Source organism: Lygodium microphyllum, unplaced genomic scaffold (genome assembly GCF_053477565.2).
Source record: "Lygodium microphyllum isolate KBCC unplaced genomic scaffold, Lygodium_microphyllum_v1.1.10 scaffold_31, whole genome shotgun sequence".
In the NCBI taxonomy this organism is placed as follows: Eukaryota; Viridiplantae; Streptophyta; class Polypodiopsida; order Schizaeales; family Lygodiaceae; genus Lygodium; species Lygodium microphyllum.
The window spans coordinates 13,148,687-13,162,580 of record NW_028229514.1 but is presented as its reverse complement, the minus strand read 5'-3'; the positions used below and the strand labels follow the sequence as shown (position 1 = coordinate 13,162,580).

The window sequence follows — 13,894 nt, the reverse complement described above, 5'->3', positions numbered from 1 at the left end:
CGTACTATAGATAATAGACTATAGTCTATACTTATTACTAACTTGATAGCAGTAAACTTCTGATTATAGTAAATTAGTAATCTCACTAATAAGTTGTAACTACTAAGTTCTAACTTAGTAACTAGGCATTGGGGCTTGCCGCCTGAGCAATTAGATTAATAAATTTATTTATAACATAATATATTAACCTTAAAAAAATGCCTTTCGAACGCAATGCTAAAAGAATTTTGCCATTCTCCAAGAAGGGCAAAATTTTTCTTTTGCCTTTCAGGTGCATTGCTTGCAATATTTTGGGATTCTCAAGCAGTTCAATAATGGCCTAGAAGGGCTGTGCAACCTTCAAAAATGAACACTCTTAGTTGGCGACGTTGTGAATTGGATGCACCGTCAGATGACTCACACTGACAGTCTCTCTCTTGGCGACGTTGTGAATTGGATGCATGGCCACGGTACTGGAATTAAGTGCATTTCTCAGACAGCGCCACCCTGACGAGCGGCAGAAGCATTCGAACGATCCCGCGCAGCAGCAAAGGGACAATCAGGTAAGGTAAGGACATCATTTCTTTTCACTACAGTCACGATCCCGTCTTGATGCATGCCTGTCGTTCTTCCATAACCACAGCCTCGGGTTAGAAAGGAGCTCCGTCAAGCAGGAGTGGTGACCTCAGCAGAAGTAAACAATGGAGTCAGGATCGACAAGGCGATCGTCAGGGTTGTGGCCTTGCTTAAGGCCTGTGTCAAGCACAAGGACCTCCGCAAAGGCGCTAGCCTACATTCCCGCATTAAGGGAAGTGGCCTGCTGGAAAGGAGCCTCTATGTAGCGAATGCCTTACTCAGTATGTATGCAAAGTGTGGTGCACTCCACAAAGCACAGCAAGTGCTTGATGAACTTCCTGTTCGTGATGTTGTGACCTGGTCTGCCCTCATTGCTGGGTATGTCCAGCATGAATGTGCAGCAGATGCACTCGACTGCTTCAAACAGATGCAGTGCGAGGGCTTTTTACCAGATGCAGTCACATTTGTTTGCATCTTGAAAGCATGTGCCCTTGCTGGAGCAGCTACCAAAGGTAGACAAATTCATGAGCAGATTGCCAGCCAAGGGTTGCTGGGATCAAGTCTCATGCTTGCCACTGCTTTGATAGATATGTATGCAAAATGTGGTGAGCTTCCAGAAGCACAACAAGTGCTCGATGAGCTTCCGGTTCGGAATGTGGTGACTTGGTCTGCATTAATTGCTGGATATACTCAACATGGGCATGGTGAGGAAGCACTCAAATGCTTTGAACGAATGCAATGTGAAGGATGTTTTCCAAATGTAGTCACCTTTAGTTGCAGCTTGAGAGCTTGTGCTATTGTTGGAGCTGTTACCAAAGGCAAACAAATTCATGATGAGATTGTTAGACGGGGATTGATGGGTACGAATCTTTTGCTTGACACTGCTTTAGTGGATATGTATGCAAAATGTGGTGCACTTCCAAAAGCACAAGAAGTGCTTGACGAGCTTCCCATTCATGATGTAGTATCTTGGAATGTACTAATAGCTGGATATGCCCAACACAGGCATGGTGAGGGAGCTCTCAACTGCTTTGAACGAATGCAACAGGAGGGCCTTTGCCCAGATTTGGTCACCTTTATTAGCATCTTGAAAGCTTGTGCTGTCTCAGGAGCAGTTGGCAAAGGCAAAGAAATTCATGATCAGATTGTCAGACAGGGAATGCTTGGAACAGACATCATGCTTGCCACTGCTTTGGTGGACATGTATGCCAAATGTGGTGAACTTCCAGAAGCACAACGAGTGTTTGATGAGCTACCAGATCGGAATGTAGCAACTTGGAATGCATTAATGACTGGATATGCCCAACACAGGCATAGTGAGGAAACACTCAACTGCTTCAAAGAAATGCAACGGGATGGCCTTTGCCCCAACGCAGTTACCATTAATTGTGTGCTTACTGCTTGCAGTCACTCAGGTCTTGTGGATCAGGCTCAGAAGTATTATGAAAGTATGAGCACAAATTATGGTATTATGCCAGACTTAGAGCACTATACTTGTATGGTTGACCTATTTGGTCGTGTAGGACAATTTGACAAGGCAATAGACATGTTGAAGAGGATGCCATATCCTGATTATCTTCCGGCCTGGGATTCTTTGTTAGGGGCTTGTCTCAAGTGGGGAAATGTAAAGCTTGGGAGGTTTGCCTTTGAACATGCAATCAGACTAGATAAAACTGATGAGTCGGCATATATCTGTATGCAAAACATTTATGCAGCTGCTGGTATGCAAGAGGAGGCAGACAAGATTGAAGCTTGGAGAGTGAAAAATGAAACATGGAAGAAGCCAGGATGATGCAAATGAAATATAAATTTGTTTGGTCTTGGGGATGCAAAGCATGCACAAAGCAAGTACATCGAATGTCTTTGCATGAACGTCACAAGAAGGATTCTCTCAATATTTGCAATGGGTTCACAAAGCATTTGCAATTATGTACATGTTGTGAAGAATGTGTGAACCTTTACTGATTGCCATGTGCCACTTGACATATTTAACATATGGAGAAGCGCAAACTTGTTGTCCTATCCCAGAAAAGGCACAAGCTTGAAAATGGGAGCCAGGAAGGTGTGGAGATGATGACAAAGTAGAGACGAGGTACTTTATTGTCTTCAGATGCTGAGAATACCAAGGATAGATACTTTTGAGAATATATGTAATGATTAACCAATATTACTTTGATGGAAGGATGCCTAGAGGACATAAACTAAGATGTTTGATTTGTAGAGCTTTCAATGCTCTTTCATGCACACTAGTTGTGATAGTCTACATAGAGCATCTGACCATTGCTCAAGAGATATGGTTGGAATAGGATCAATTGTACAAGGTATGGTATTGTTGGGTTTTCTCACTTATGCCTATGCTCACATGGGAGTGTCGGTGATCAGTAAGACATTGGGGCACTTTTTACTCTCGGTATAAGAGGTTTTCCCCCCAGACTTATTGTCTTATTTCGTATGTGTTTATGTCACACACTTACAGGTAGTTATCGTGTTCGGGTGTGAATACCCCCTACAACCCTAAGGTTTAAGGGTTGTACTTTGTACTTTCAGATTACACTCTTTCAATCTATTGCTTTGGGTGTCGTGCTTCGCTCTCATAGTGTCTATTGCACTCTAAGTTGAGCTTCGATCCTCTCTCCATCTCACATTTGATATCAGAGCATTGGCTCTGCTCAGCACAGCTCAGTTTCTGCCCAGGTTCAGCTCTGCTCCCAGCACCTGTAGAGTGCCACCCTGTGGTGCTTGTTTTGCAGTCTCCCAGCCAACGCCAGTCAGTAAGGGAGTCCGTCAGCCAGGTTATCTTGCACCCGCCGGCCACCGCCCACTACGTCAGCCCAGATTGTTTGCTCCGCCAGCAATAGCCAGCGCCAGTAGCAGCGCTGCCCGCAGCGTCCCTGCGTCAGCCTGGGAGCTCGCCTGACAGCCTACCTGTACCTGCAATGTGTCACCCTTGTAGCCACGCCTGCCCCTTGGCCCTGTCCCTATGCTCTGCCAGTTGTGATGCCTCTATAGCCTCTTGTTGTGTGCCATGCTGCCAGTTGCCTCCAGCGCCGCTAGCGCCTAAGCAAGCTCCCTCTAGGTCTCTGACACGTAGCCCGACACCCTTCTGACCCTGCGCTTATTTGGCCGACTACTTTCAGAGGTAAAATTTTTAAAATTTTTAATCTTTTTTATCATAGTGGCATATGGATACAATGATTGTAGATACAAAAAAGAGAGACCTATGAATCTATGATGAGGTATCACTATCATCATTATTAGAACTATCTGAGTGCTCATCAAGAGAATCTGAAGATGACTTCTCGGTATCGGATGATGAGACACTCTCATACTCATCCTCACTGATGAGGTTACCATTATCATCAAATGATGGCTTCCTAGGTGCCGGCTATGTAGGCAAGGGGGGAGTGTCATTATGAGGCATGGGATGTGAGTTACTAGAGCCTTGTCTTACGTATGTTTGCAAGCCGCTCAAACCGCCCCTCCTCGATGTCGGAGTGTGTCAAATGACCATGCCCTTATTACCACCTACTTGAACTCCTCTCTTACGAGTATGCCGATTGCAAGTGTCCTGAGTATCTGCTGCTATAAGCTCTCTATAGAGCTTCACAAAAATATCTCCTCCTCCTTGTCTACTTCTTGTAATTTGTAAAGTATAAACTTTAAAGTTTAAAATAACAATTTTAAATTTTATGGTTAAGTGTTTATCTGCTTTGGACTACCCATGCTTATCATAGCCCTCATCATGCGTAAGCTAGTGCAGCAATAGACTACCCGCTCTAACTGTCATGTGCTAAGCCGATTGCAAATCTTCGTGTGAATGAGAAAATAGGACTCCAATTTCTCTCGCATGCATCCGAAGAATAATTCTGAGCAAGGACTCTCATGGTTAAGGGTTAATGGGTCTGCAATGCGTATCCAAAGTTTTGCCATCAAAATTAAGTGACTCTCTCCTCTAAGAAGTGGGAGAAGCAAAAGCCACATTCCCTCTCTGATTCGCATAGGATTCTAGCTCCTCCAGCAGTGCATTGTGGTTATCCACAGGGATCACACAAGTCAAATAAGCAAGCTAGTTCAAACAAAGCTCTCTATTATTTATGACCACCGGCGACTTGTAGGTCGGATGTACCAATGCAATAAAACCATAGATGGGCTTATGCATCCATGTCCATCTCCTCTTTGCTATCTCTAGAACATGTGCATGTTGTGTCTCTGTGATCAACATGCAATCACGTGCCTTTACCAATGCCGCTCTAAAGAAGTGAATGAGAAGGTCCATGGTGGTGGACCCCTCGCAATCACTCATATGTAACACTCAAAAAAAGGGAGTCATGACAACGACAATGGCATGGACTTTTTGCCAAAATTGCTCATTAAGACATAAGAGCTTCATGGCTTTTGTCTCCTCTCTCATACTCATCCCACTCATTCCATAGAGTGGACACCACTATCAGTTGGTGCAAGGTAGACTGCATCTCATAAAGGCGCTTGAGCAACAACCACATGTAAGCAAACTGAGTTGAAGAAGGCTTCTTCAACTCGAGTGTGCTATACTCACGATACATCGCGAGCACCTTTACCTTTACCGTAAAGAAGGTGACAACTGATGTAGCTTTGTAGACCACCCTCTTTATCCACTTGAGCTTCCCAATGTCCTCCGTGAGTAGTAAGTCCAAACAATGACTTGCATATGGAGTTTACGCAATTGTGGGAAACTCGGTCTCAAGCAAATGGCCCATGCACCAACAATTCGATGCATTGTCTGTAACAACTTGTACCATATTCGAGAGACCCACCTACGACCACAAATTACAAGTAACAATACTTGGAGGTTAGAGAGAGAAAGAGAGAGTTGAGCCTTTCAAGTTTCAACTTTCAAGATTTAAAAATGAACAGAGATGGGGGTTGGGAGAAATAGAGAATTGAGATAGATATTAGAGAGAATAGTGAGATAGATAGTTATACATAAATTATAATGGAAGAAAGTGAAACAAATTTAAAAGGCAATGTATATCCGAATGATAGCTTGCCAAATGTGGTGGTAGATGAATGCCCCTATCGTTTTCCTTCTCCTCTTGCCAGTATCTACGGCTTGTAAAAAGTAAGTGTTGAGTGGACATGAGACGAGTATGTTGATTATGTCCCGTTTCTTATGATCATTCCATCCGTCAATGAGAATGGAGCAACTATATTTTATCCATGCGGCTTGACTAGGATTAAGGGCTCTATCAATCCTTTCATTCTCTTCATCAATCTTTTTCATCCTCGTATCATTGTATGTGACATTGGTCTATCCTTCACATGGACCCACATTAGCAATGGCTTTTACGGTCTTCTTCCATTGCTCTTGCTTTAGGACATTGAATGCAAGATTGCACTCAATCATCATGTGTGCAATTTCAATGTCCGCAAGTTATTGCCTTTCTCTAAGAAAGGCAACTAATCCACGCACATGATTGGGAGCTTGAGAGAGAGAGAGGATTGTCTCTTCAGTGCCACATAAGCCTCCACTCTTTGTCTTTTGCCAGAGTTGGATGCGGATGTGGAGCCCCCACCACCAATGGTAGAGGCCTCTCCCACATCGGTTAAAGATACGCCCACATTTGATGCTTCTTCATTAGTAGGCATAGGAGTTGGTGCCGATATGCCACTTTCTTCTCTTGTGGATCCCCCTCTCATCTTAGCAAGAATCTCATTCGTGATGTTTTGAGGGATTTCCTTGCATGCAGCAACTTGCCCCCCGTCTTGGAAAGATGTTGGAGAAACTAGATTGCATTACTTGTATAGTGCTTCCCACAATACTTGCATGTCCAATGGTGGGAGTTGGACTTCTTTGTGTCCCTCTCCACATGGATCGCGTGCAAATTGAAGGCCTCATGGCTCTCATGAGTATGGTGCCAATGACGGATGTAGAGGCCCAAGGGAGAGTGAGATGCTTGAGTCTTGACTCTTGAAACTTGAAAGAGAGGGAGAGGATTGGGGTAAAGTTGGAAGAGCAAGAAGAGAGGGCATGGGAGAGGCTTGAGCCTCGAGCCTTGATAGGGTGCGGGAAAGAGGAGAGAGTCAGAGGCTAGAGCTTCACGAATCACAAATCAATTCAAGATCCAAGAGAGGTAGATGAGAATGGCAAATGCCTGCTAAATTGGTGTGGAAGCATAGAGGAGAGGAGCACCTTTTTGTAGATGAGAGAAGGGTGAAATGGTCAAAGAGGGGTCAACAATCAAACAGGGCTGCTAGTTGGATGGAATCCAAGGGGGGCTGGGGGAGGAGTGCATAGCTGGAAAAGGGGGTGGGCTGAAGTATCCAAGGGTTCCCACCCCCCAAAAGTGTCACGTAGGAAGGCACGTGCAAGTGGAATGCACAGGCTGAATGTGTAGAATGCAAGGAGACATGGCACACACGGTGGCCAAGAAAGGCCCGTTCTTTCGTATGAAACTGTACGGATATGTACAGTACGGACAGTACTGTACAGCCCATGAGTGCAACTATGGTTGAACTCAATAAGGAATCTTTCTGAGTTCTTGATGGAGATTTGAGATAGGTTCTTTGTGCATGTCATGAGGAGAATGGAATCTACAATATGAGCACTTCACCGGCCTTTTTCTCACTTCTCTTCTTTCGTCACAGACATAGATTGAGCTATGGCATGTTCAATCTGGCCACCTCAACCATGAATATTTTAGGAAGGTGGCTCATGGTTAGCTTGTTCATGGATTGCTAAAGATCGGGGTGAGCCACCTGCTTTGCATGTCTTGCATTCGTGGCAAGCAACATAGATATGCAATTCGTAGCACAGCTTCATGAATGGCAAAGGAGCCCTTGGAGCTTGTTTCGATGGACTTATGTGGCCTAATGAAGAGGGAGTCCCTTTTTATGCTCATTGTTAATGATTTCAGTGGAATGACATGGGCATATTTCTTGGAGTTGAAGTCTAAAGCATTCTCAAATTTCAAGGATTGGTTGATCTTTCAGGAGAAGTGGTCTAGTTGGAAGCTAAAGACCTTGTGAGCCGATAAAGGAGGAGAGTTTGTCTCCAATGAGCTTGCTAAGTTTTGTGCAGATTGTGGCATTCACATAAGTTTGCCAACATGAACACATCTTAGAATGGTCTATTCGAGCAGAAGAATCGGAATGTGATCAAGATGGCATGGGCTACGAAGGAGCATCAAAGATACCATAGTGTCTATGGGCTTAGGTAGTGGCATTGTTGTCCATATCCTTAATGGGTCACCTGCCGTGGTTGGTATGACACCTTTGGAGGCTTACTTTGCAGTACCTTGGATGCATGCAGAATACATTCGAGATCCCACAACTGGCGGAGTGGAAGTGCTACCTTCCCCTTGAGCATCAGGCAATGCTCCAGACCCCTGCTTTGTTGAACTTGAATGAGCCTGAATTGAAGTTGGCTGTAACGGAAAGATTTCTAGGTAAAGTTGCAACAACAGAGGATGGTTTGCCAAGTTATCCTCTTCCATCCACTTTGCATCTATTGGTGAAACAATGTTGAAGCTTCACCAAGAAGCATATGGAAACTTTATCTCTAACTTTACTTGCCTCGAAACCTCCACTAGGTTGTAGGCCTTTCTTCCCCTTAAGCATTGAGATGCTTTATGCTTTCACATTGTTGCAATTCCAACTTTACTAGTATGCAACATTGCATCCAGTTGACTAGCCCCTCGTGTATCTGAGAAGCTAAGAGCATGAGTGCATTAAGAAATATTCTTGTTTGCATGCTTTGGACCATTGCAATGTGATTGTGCATGGGAATTTGCATACTACCAGCCATACCAAGATACATTTTCCCATACATTGCATGCATCACTAGCAGCATTTTTTCTCATGATCAACGCTATATGTAGCATTTGCATTAATACCATGAGTCCCAAACACAGTGGGCTGTATATATGTATTGCCAAACTTGCCACTTTGTGCCCCAACATCATGCCAATATTGCTATACATGGGGTTATGCATATTATCAACCATACTCGAATACACTAGGCCTTGCACACTACACATTGGTTGCTGCATACCATAAGGAGTTGTGCCATACATCCTTGTATGCAGTCCCAAGCCCACTATAGCATGGAAACTAGTGCCACTACCAAAATACCTTTGTTATCCCATCATAGTGTGCATGCCTTGCTATCCAAAAAACATTGGATTGGTACTTCCAAGTTGATCTTGCACATGCATCAATTGCTCCACTAGCATCATTTGCTTATGCTCACTACCCTCATTTAGAATATCATATTGCAGTATTGGCTCTTCCTTCGGTGCATCTTGCTGTCTTAAAGCTCTTGAAGACGATTTTCTCTTCTTGCCTTTACTACCCTCCTTTAAGGGATTCAAAAAGTGCATGAACTAAGGATAATTTGCCAATCATATAAATATTTTAGTTGCTGTCATCAGCTGATCTTTAAAATGATCATCAAATTCCTGTTGCTTTTGCTAGTCATCTTTCAGATTGAGAGGCATCATCCTTGCTTGATTCTATCTCACTATTTGAAGACATTCTTGGTGTAATGCTTAGCTGAATACAATTTCAGCACCAGAGCAAAGCTTCCGACCTTCAATCAAGTACCTTGGGCCCACCAAATTGAGGGAATTGATGGTATGTGGAGATGAAACCTTGAAACTAGTCTTCCTTATCGGATAGAGTGGTAAACAACCTGATTAAGCACTTTTACAGCAATTAACAAATTCATAAAACTGAAATGTACACTTTACCATACAATCTTGGAAAACCTTTGTAATGCAGTGCGGTAGTCTCCAAGAGTACTTATCGCCTTGTAAGGGTTTAGAGTCTCCGTATGCTTATGAGAACTTAGTACGTGTCAGATGCAGCTTATTGCCTTGAGTATAGAAATCTGAGAGCTAATGCAAAATGATCTCTGTGACCTAGAAAGGTGAGGTGCCACAAGGAGTGCGTGGTGGAAGATGCATGTGCTTTGGTGGGGTAGGCAGTGAAGGTCGAAGGCGATATCCTTTCAGTGGTATGATTGTTCTTGCCGTAGTAAGGGCACCCGGTGGATTGGCCATTAGGAGAAGCCATTGCACCACAGTGACAACTTGGAAAAAGGAGGGTGGGAGGGAGAAGAAGGATATCTCCCAATGATGTAGCCATAGTTGTCAGGTACGAAAAGTACGGTACAGTACGGTACGATAAAATATGGTACTAAATGGTATCTTAAGATTTTATAAGGTACAGTACGATATTAGTACGAAAAAAAAATTAACTTCATTATTTTGAACTATAGATGATAGAACAGATGTTTAAAGTCTAAATAGCAATGCTATTGGAGTATATAAGATGAATACTTGAGGGTAACACGCCAAAACCTCTATGGCATACGCCACATGCGCAACATGCGCTACAACTTACAAGTACATACATAGGAGTGGATACATCATATATGAATGATTATACAAATAAGAGGCATGTATGCGAGAGAGAGAGAGAGAGAGAGAGAGAGAGAGAGAGAGAGAGAGAGAGAGAACCCATTGCACCTTTCAAGCAATTTCTGGAGTGACTCCCTTTGCGTTTCAACTCGTCTTACTTGAAGCATGCAATCTTTCAGGGCTATATGTAGCAATTGATTGATAGATTCTTCTTGGACTTCTCTTCTCAGGGCACTGCGTCATTTGAAAGATTGCTCTCTAATGTGCAGCGGGTCGCTCGGCAACATGGGATCTATCATGCCTCTCTTTGTCGGCAGCGTCGCAAGGCAGCAGAGGACCTGCTGGCTTTGGTTCGTTCTCTGCTGGTGGACACTCCGGATGATGCATTTCTGCTCGCATTGGCCATGCGGGTGGCTGATCTTATTAAAGAATTCCAGTTGAAATCATATCAGCAGGCCAAATTGCAACATTTGACGGAGACTTTGCAAGATAGTGCATGTCAGACCCATAAGTTCTTTCGAGCTCTCCATGCCTCTCCTGCTCGAGAGAATATGACCAGACTCGAGGATGCAGAAGGCCACCTTATCCTGGATCCGTAGACTATTGTGCATATGTGCAGGAATTATTTCCGTGACCTTCTCGGTTCCACTTCTCCACCTTCGGCCCAAATTACTCAGGCCCGTTCGGTTTTTTATGACCTGGTCCGCAATCAGCTTCCGCAGGACATGCAAGCTACTATGGAGTCCGATATTTGTGAGGCAGAGGTTATGGACGTCTTGTTACACTTGCCCAAGGATAAAAGTCCAGGTTGGGATGGTCTCACCAATGAGTTCTTTGAAGCTTTTGCTACCCAACTGGCGACACCTTTGCAGGCTTTGTTTCAGCAGGTGTGGGAAACAGGGATCATGCCTTCCTCATGGAAAGAAGGCCTTATTAAACTGCTTCCAAAAGTCCCTTCGCCATCTAAGTTGACACAGTGGCGCCCAATTTCTTTGATGGGTTCAATGTACAAAATCTTTTCCAAAGTAATGGCGAATCGGCTCCATAAGCATCTCCCGGCCATTGTGCACCCTCTACAGTATGGTTTCATTAAGGGCTGAAATATTCTGCACAATGTATTGAATGCGCAACTGGCAATTGATTATGCAAGGCATTCTAATCAGGAGGTAGTACTGATTCAATTGGACCTGGAAAAGGCTTTTGACTATCTGGACTGGTCTTTCGTTGCTGAACTTATGTTTGCTATGGGCTTTGGTCCTCGGATGTCTCGTCTAATATACACCATTAGCGCTGCAGCGTCTTCACGAGTCATGCTGAACGGAGGTGTTACTGAGCCATTTGTCCTTGCCCACTCTGTCAGACAAGGGTGCCCTTTGAGCCCTCTATTCTTTGCCCTTGCGACACATCCAGTTCTTTCGATGTTATCTCATATGGCAGCCTCTTCTCAGTTGGCCGGACTGTTGCTTCCTACAGGACAACACTTCATTAGCAAATCCCTGGCGGATGATACTTTTATGATTTTGGGTGCGGACAAGGATAACCTTCGAAGAGCATTGGATGTTTGGGGCCTCTTTGGTCAGGCGTCCGGCCTTCGTATCAATGCGCTCAAATCAGCCATTCTCAGCTGCACGAAGTCGGATTTGCAGTCCTTGGACTGGCAGGGTCTGGTTGTTCCTCGTGGCTCCATTGTCAGGCACCTTGGGTACCCTTTGGGTGTTGATGTTCCCCCAAAGCAGCTTCTGCAGTGGATTTCTCAGAAAATGGTGACTAAGTTTATGTATTGGAAATCTCAAGCCTGGCCTTTCCATGTTCGCCTCAAAGTGGCCCAGACAATTATGTTGCCAATGCTCACATATTTCTTGCCATTGTTGCCCTGGACTACTACGACTCTGAATGCTCTTACTCAGTCTATTCGTTTCATGCTATGGAAGAAGGACTCATTGCATGCAGGTATTTCCTAAATCTCTTGGTCGCATGCGTGCACCCCCAAACGCATGGGTGGCGGAGCTATTTTAGATGCCCAAACTCACATGCAGGCACTCCGTTGGTCTCTTTTCCGCGCCATGTGCTCGGATCATCATCCATGGGTCGATATAGCCCGTTATTTCCTTGAGGGCCATGGGCTTCTGCATGGCAATACCCAAATCCGGAGTTCTTGGTGGCATGTTCTTAATGCTGATTTGTGGTTCTCCAGTTCTTCTTCGTCGTTGCTTACTCATTTGGTATGTTCCTGGAAACAAGTCCTTCAGAAGGCTCAGTGGCATCCAGCGGAGGATCGCTTAGCTACTAACTCTTTTCAATTGGAGTTGCTGGCAGTCTCGCGTTTACTTGCATGGGAAGGTAAACATGAGCTTAGACCACAATTCAACTGGATGGCCCGTTTGGGCTTGTCTTCAGTTGCGGATGCCACCCTTGCCAGTCGCAATGTGCTTATATCTTTTCGTATAGCTAGGAGGCTTTTCAGGATCCCTCGTGGATATAGGCCTTTATGGGAACAGCTTTTGAGGGTGCTCCAGAGCAGACAACCCTTTTCTGCCCTTGCTTCGGATCATCCCTGGCAGGATTGGAACCTACAAGGCCGGCTGACTTTAAGCAAAGCTTCTGCTAACCAAGTGTATCATATTCTGATTAAAGATCATCAATGGCTAGTTACCAAAGCGAATGCTTTATGGGGATTACGTAAATCCCGATCATGGTGGAGGGCAACTGTGATGGAGGGCTGGTTGAATAAGACATCCTTCAAATTCTTTGGAGAGTGATGATTGGTGGTCTTCCGCTTGCTTCTGCTCTTTCCAAGCGACGAATCTCCAATGGCAACTGTTTCTTTTGCACCACTGCTGTGGAATCCGCTCGCCACCGATTTATTTCTTGCCCCATTGCAAAGAAAGTCTGGTTATTTTTGTCGGCTGTTTGGCAAGGAGTGGTTGGTTTCACCCTACGCCCCTTTGATTGGGTTTTCGGGCAGCCCAAATACCCCACTCCTGCACAGCCACATATGAAGCTCGTGTATCATTTTCTTCGATATTGGGGCTGTTGGCATAACTGGACCATTCGGAATGAGAGAGATGAAATGACATGAGATGCTTTATTAACGTCTATAAGAGGCCAAAATGACGTGTGAGACCAACAGTTACCAAACAAACCATCAAAGGTTTTGGTAAAAGATTTATGAATTTTGTTATGGTTTTGTTTGGCATTGCTAAGGCTAAAGTAGCTACCGATGGTATATTCACTAATTCCTGTACTCTCAGAAGGTACATTAGGCCAAGCTATCCTCTGGCCTAGTTTTATTAGCAATGTGTACTAATGTTTTGGGTTGGGTGGTACAAAATGAGCTATGAACAAAGGTGAAATCAATAGGATTAAGCTACTTGATGATTCTCAAATGGTGCTGAATTTATTTATTGATGACACTAATATATTGTGAAAAATGATGGGACATCAATTAGAAACGTTTGGAACTGCTTGAATACCTTATGTATGGCTTTTGGCTCTAGGATAAATCATAACAAAACATGTATGAGGAGTCTAATCAAGCTTCCACCCCCTTTCTTGGTTGATCGATCAAGGCTACAAAATCACCACCACCACCAAAACAACAACAGTCAACAGTCCAAACCACCACCAACAACAACAACCACACAAAAAAAAAGAAAAAAGAAAAAGAAAAAAGTGTTTGTTTTTTGGTACGAATTCGTACAGTACGGTACGGTACGAACCGTATAGTACAAACCAGTTCGTACTACTTACGAGTGCAACTATGGATGTAGTAGAAGTAGAAGGATAATTCAGAAGTTGATGTTGATCTCGCAAGCTATCTCTAGCTCTGATACCATATCAAGAAATTGTGGAAGCAAACCAGAGAGATAGTAGGTTTTGCAAGGGGGGGACAGAGAGTGTGTACGGCAAACATTGAGAAGAGAAACTTAAGAAACACAAAT

At 44.1% G+C, this 13,894-nt stretch overlaps 1 protein-coding gene across 4 annotated transcripts in view; it reads left to right on the top strand.

The window, feature by feature from the left end:
* Positions 1–278: 278 nt before the first annotated feature.
* Positions 279–13,894, top strand: part of LOC148009326 (pentatricopeptide repeat-containing protein At2g13600-like) — a 43,268-nt gene continuing 29,652 nt past the window's right edge. For 2 of the 4 annotated variants that reach the window (XR_015689855.1, XR_015689854.1), the window contains exons 1-2: positions 279–542; positions 623–2,647. Coding sequence is in view for 2 of the 4 variants with exons in the window: in XM_087673621.1 (XP_087529747.1) it covers positions 441–542; positions 623–2,347 (1,827 nt within the window). In the remaining 2 variants the exon portion in view is untranslated. Of the gene's footprint in view, positions 548–622; positions 3,360–13,894 lie in introns of those variants that run through there. The other 2 variants (XM_087673621.1, XM_087673622.1) reach the window with 2 other exon arrangements.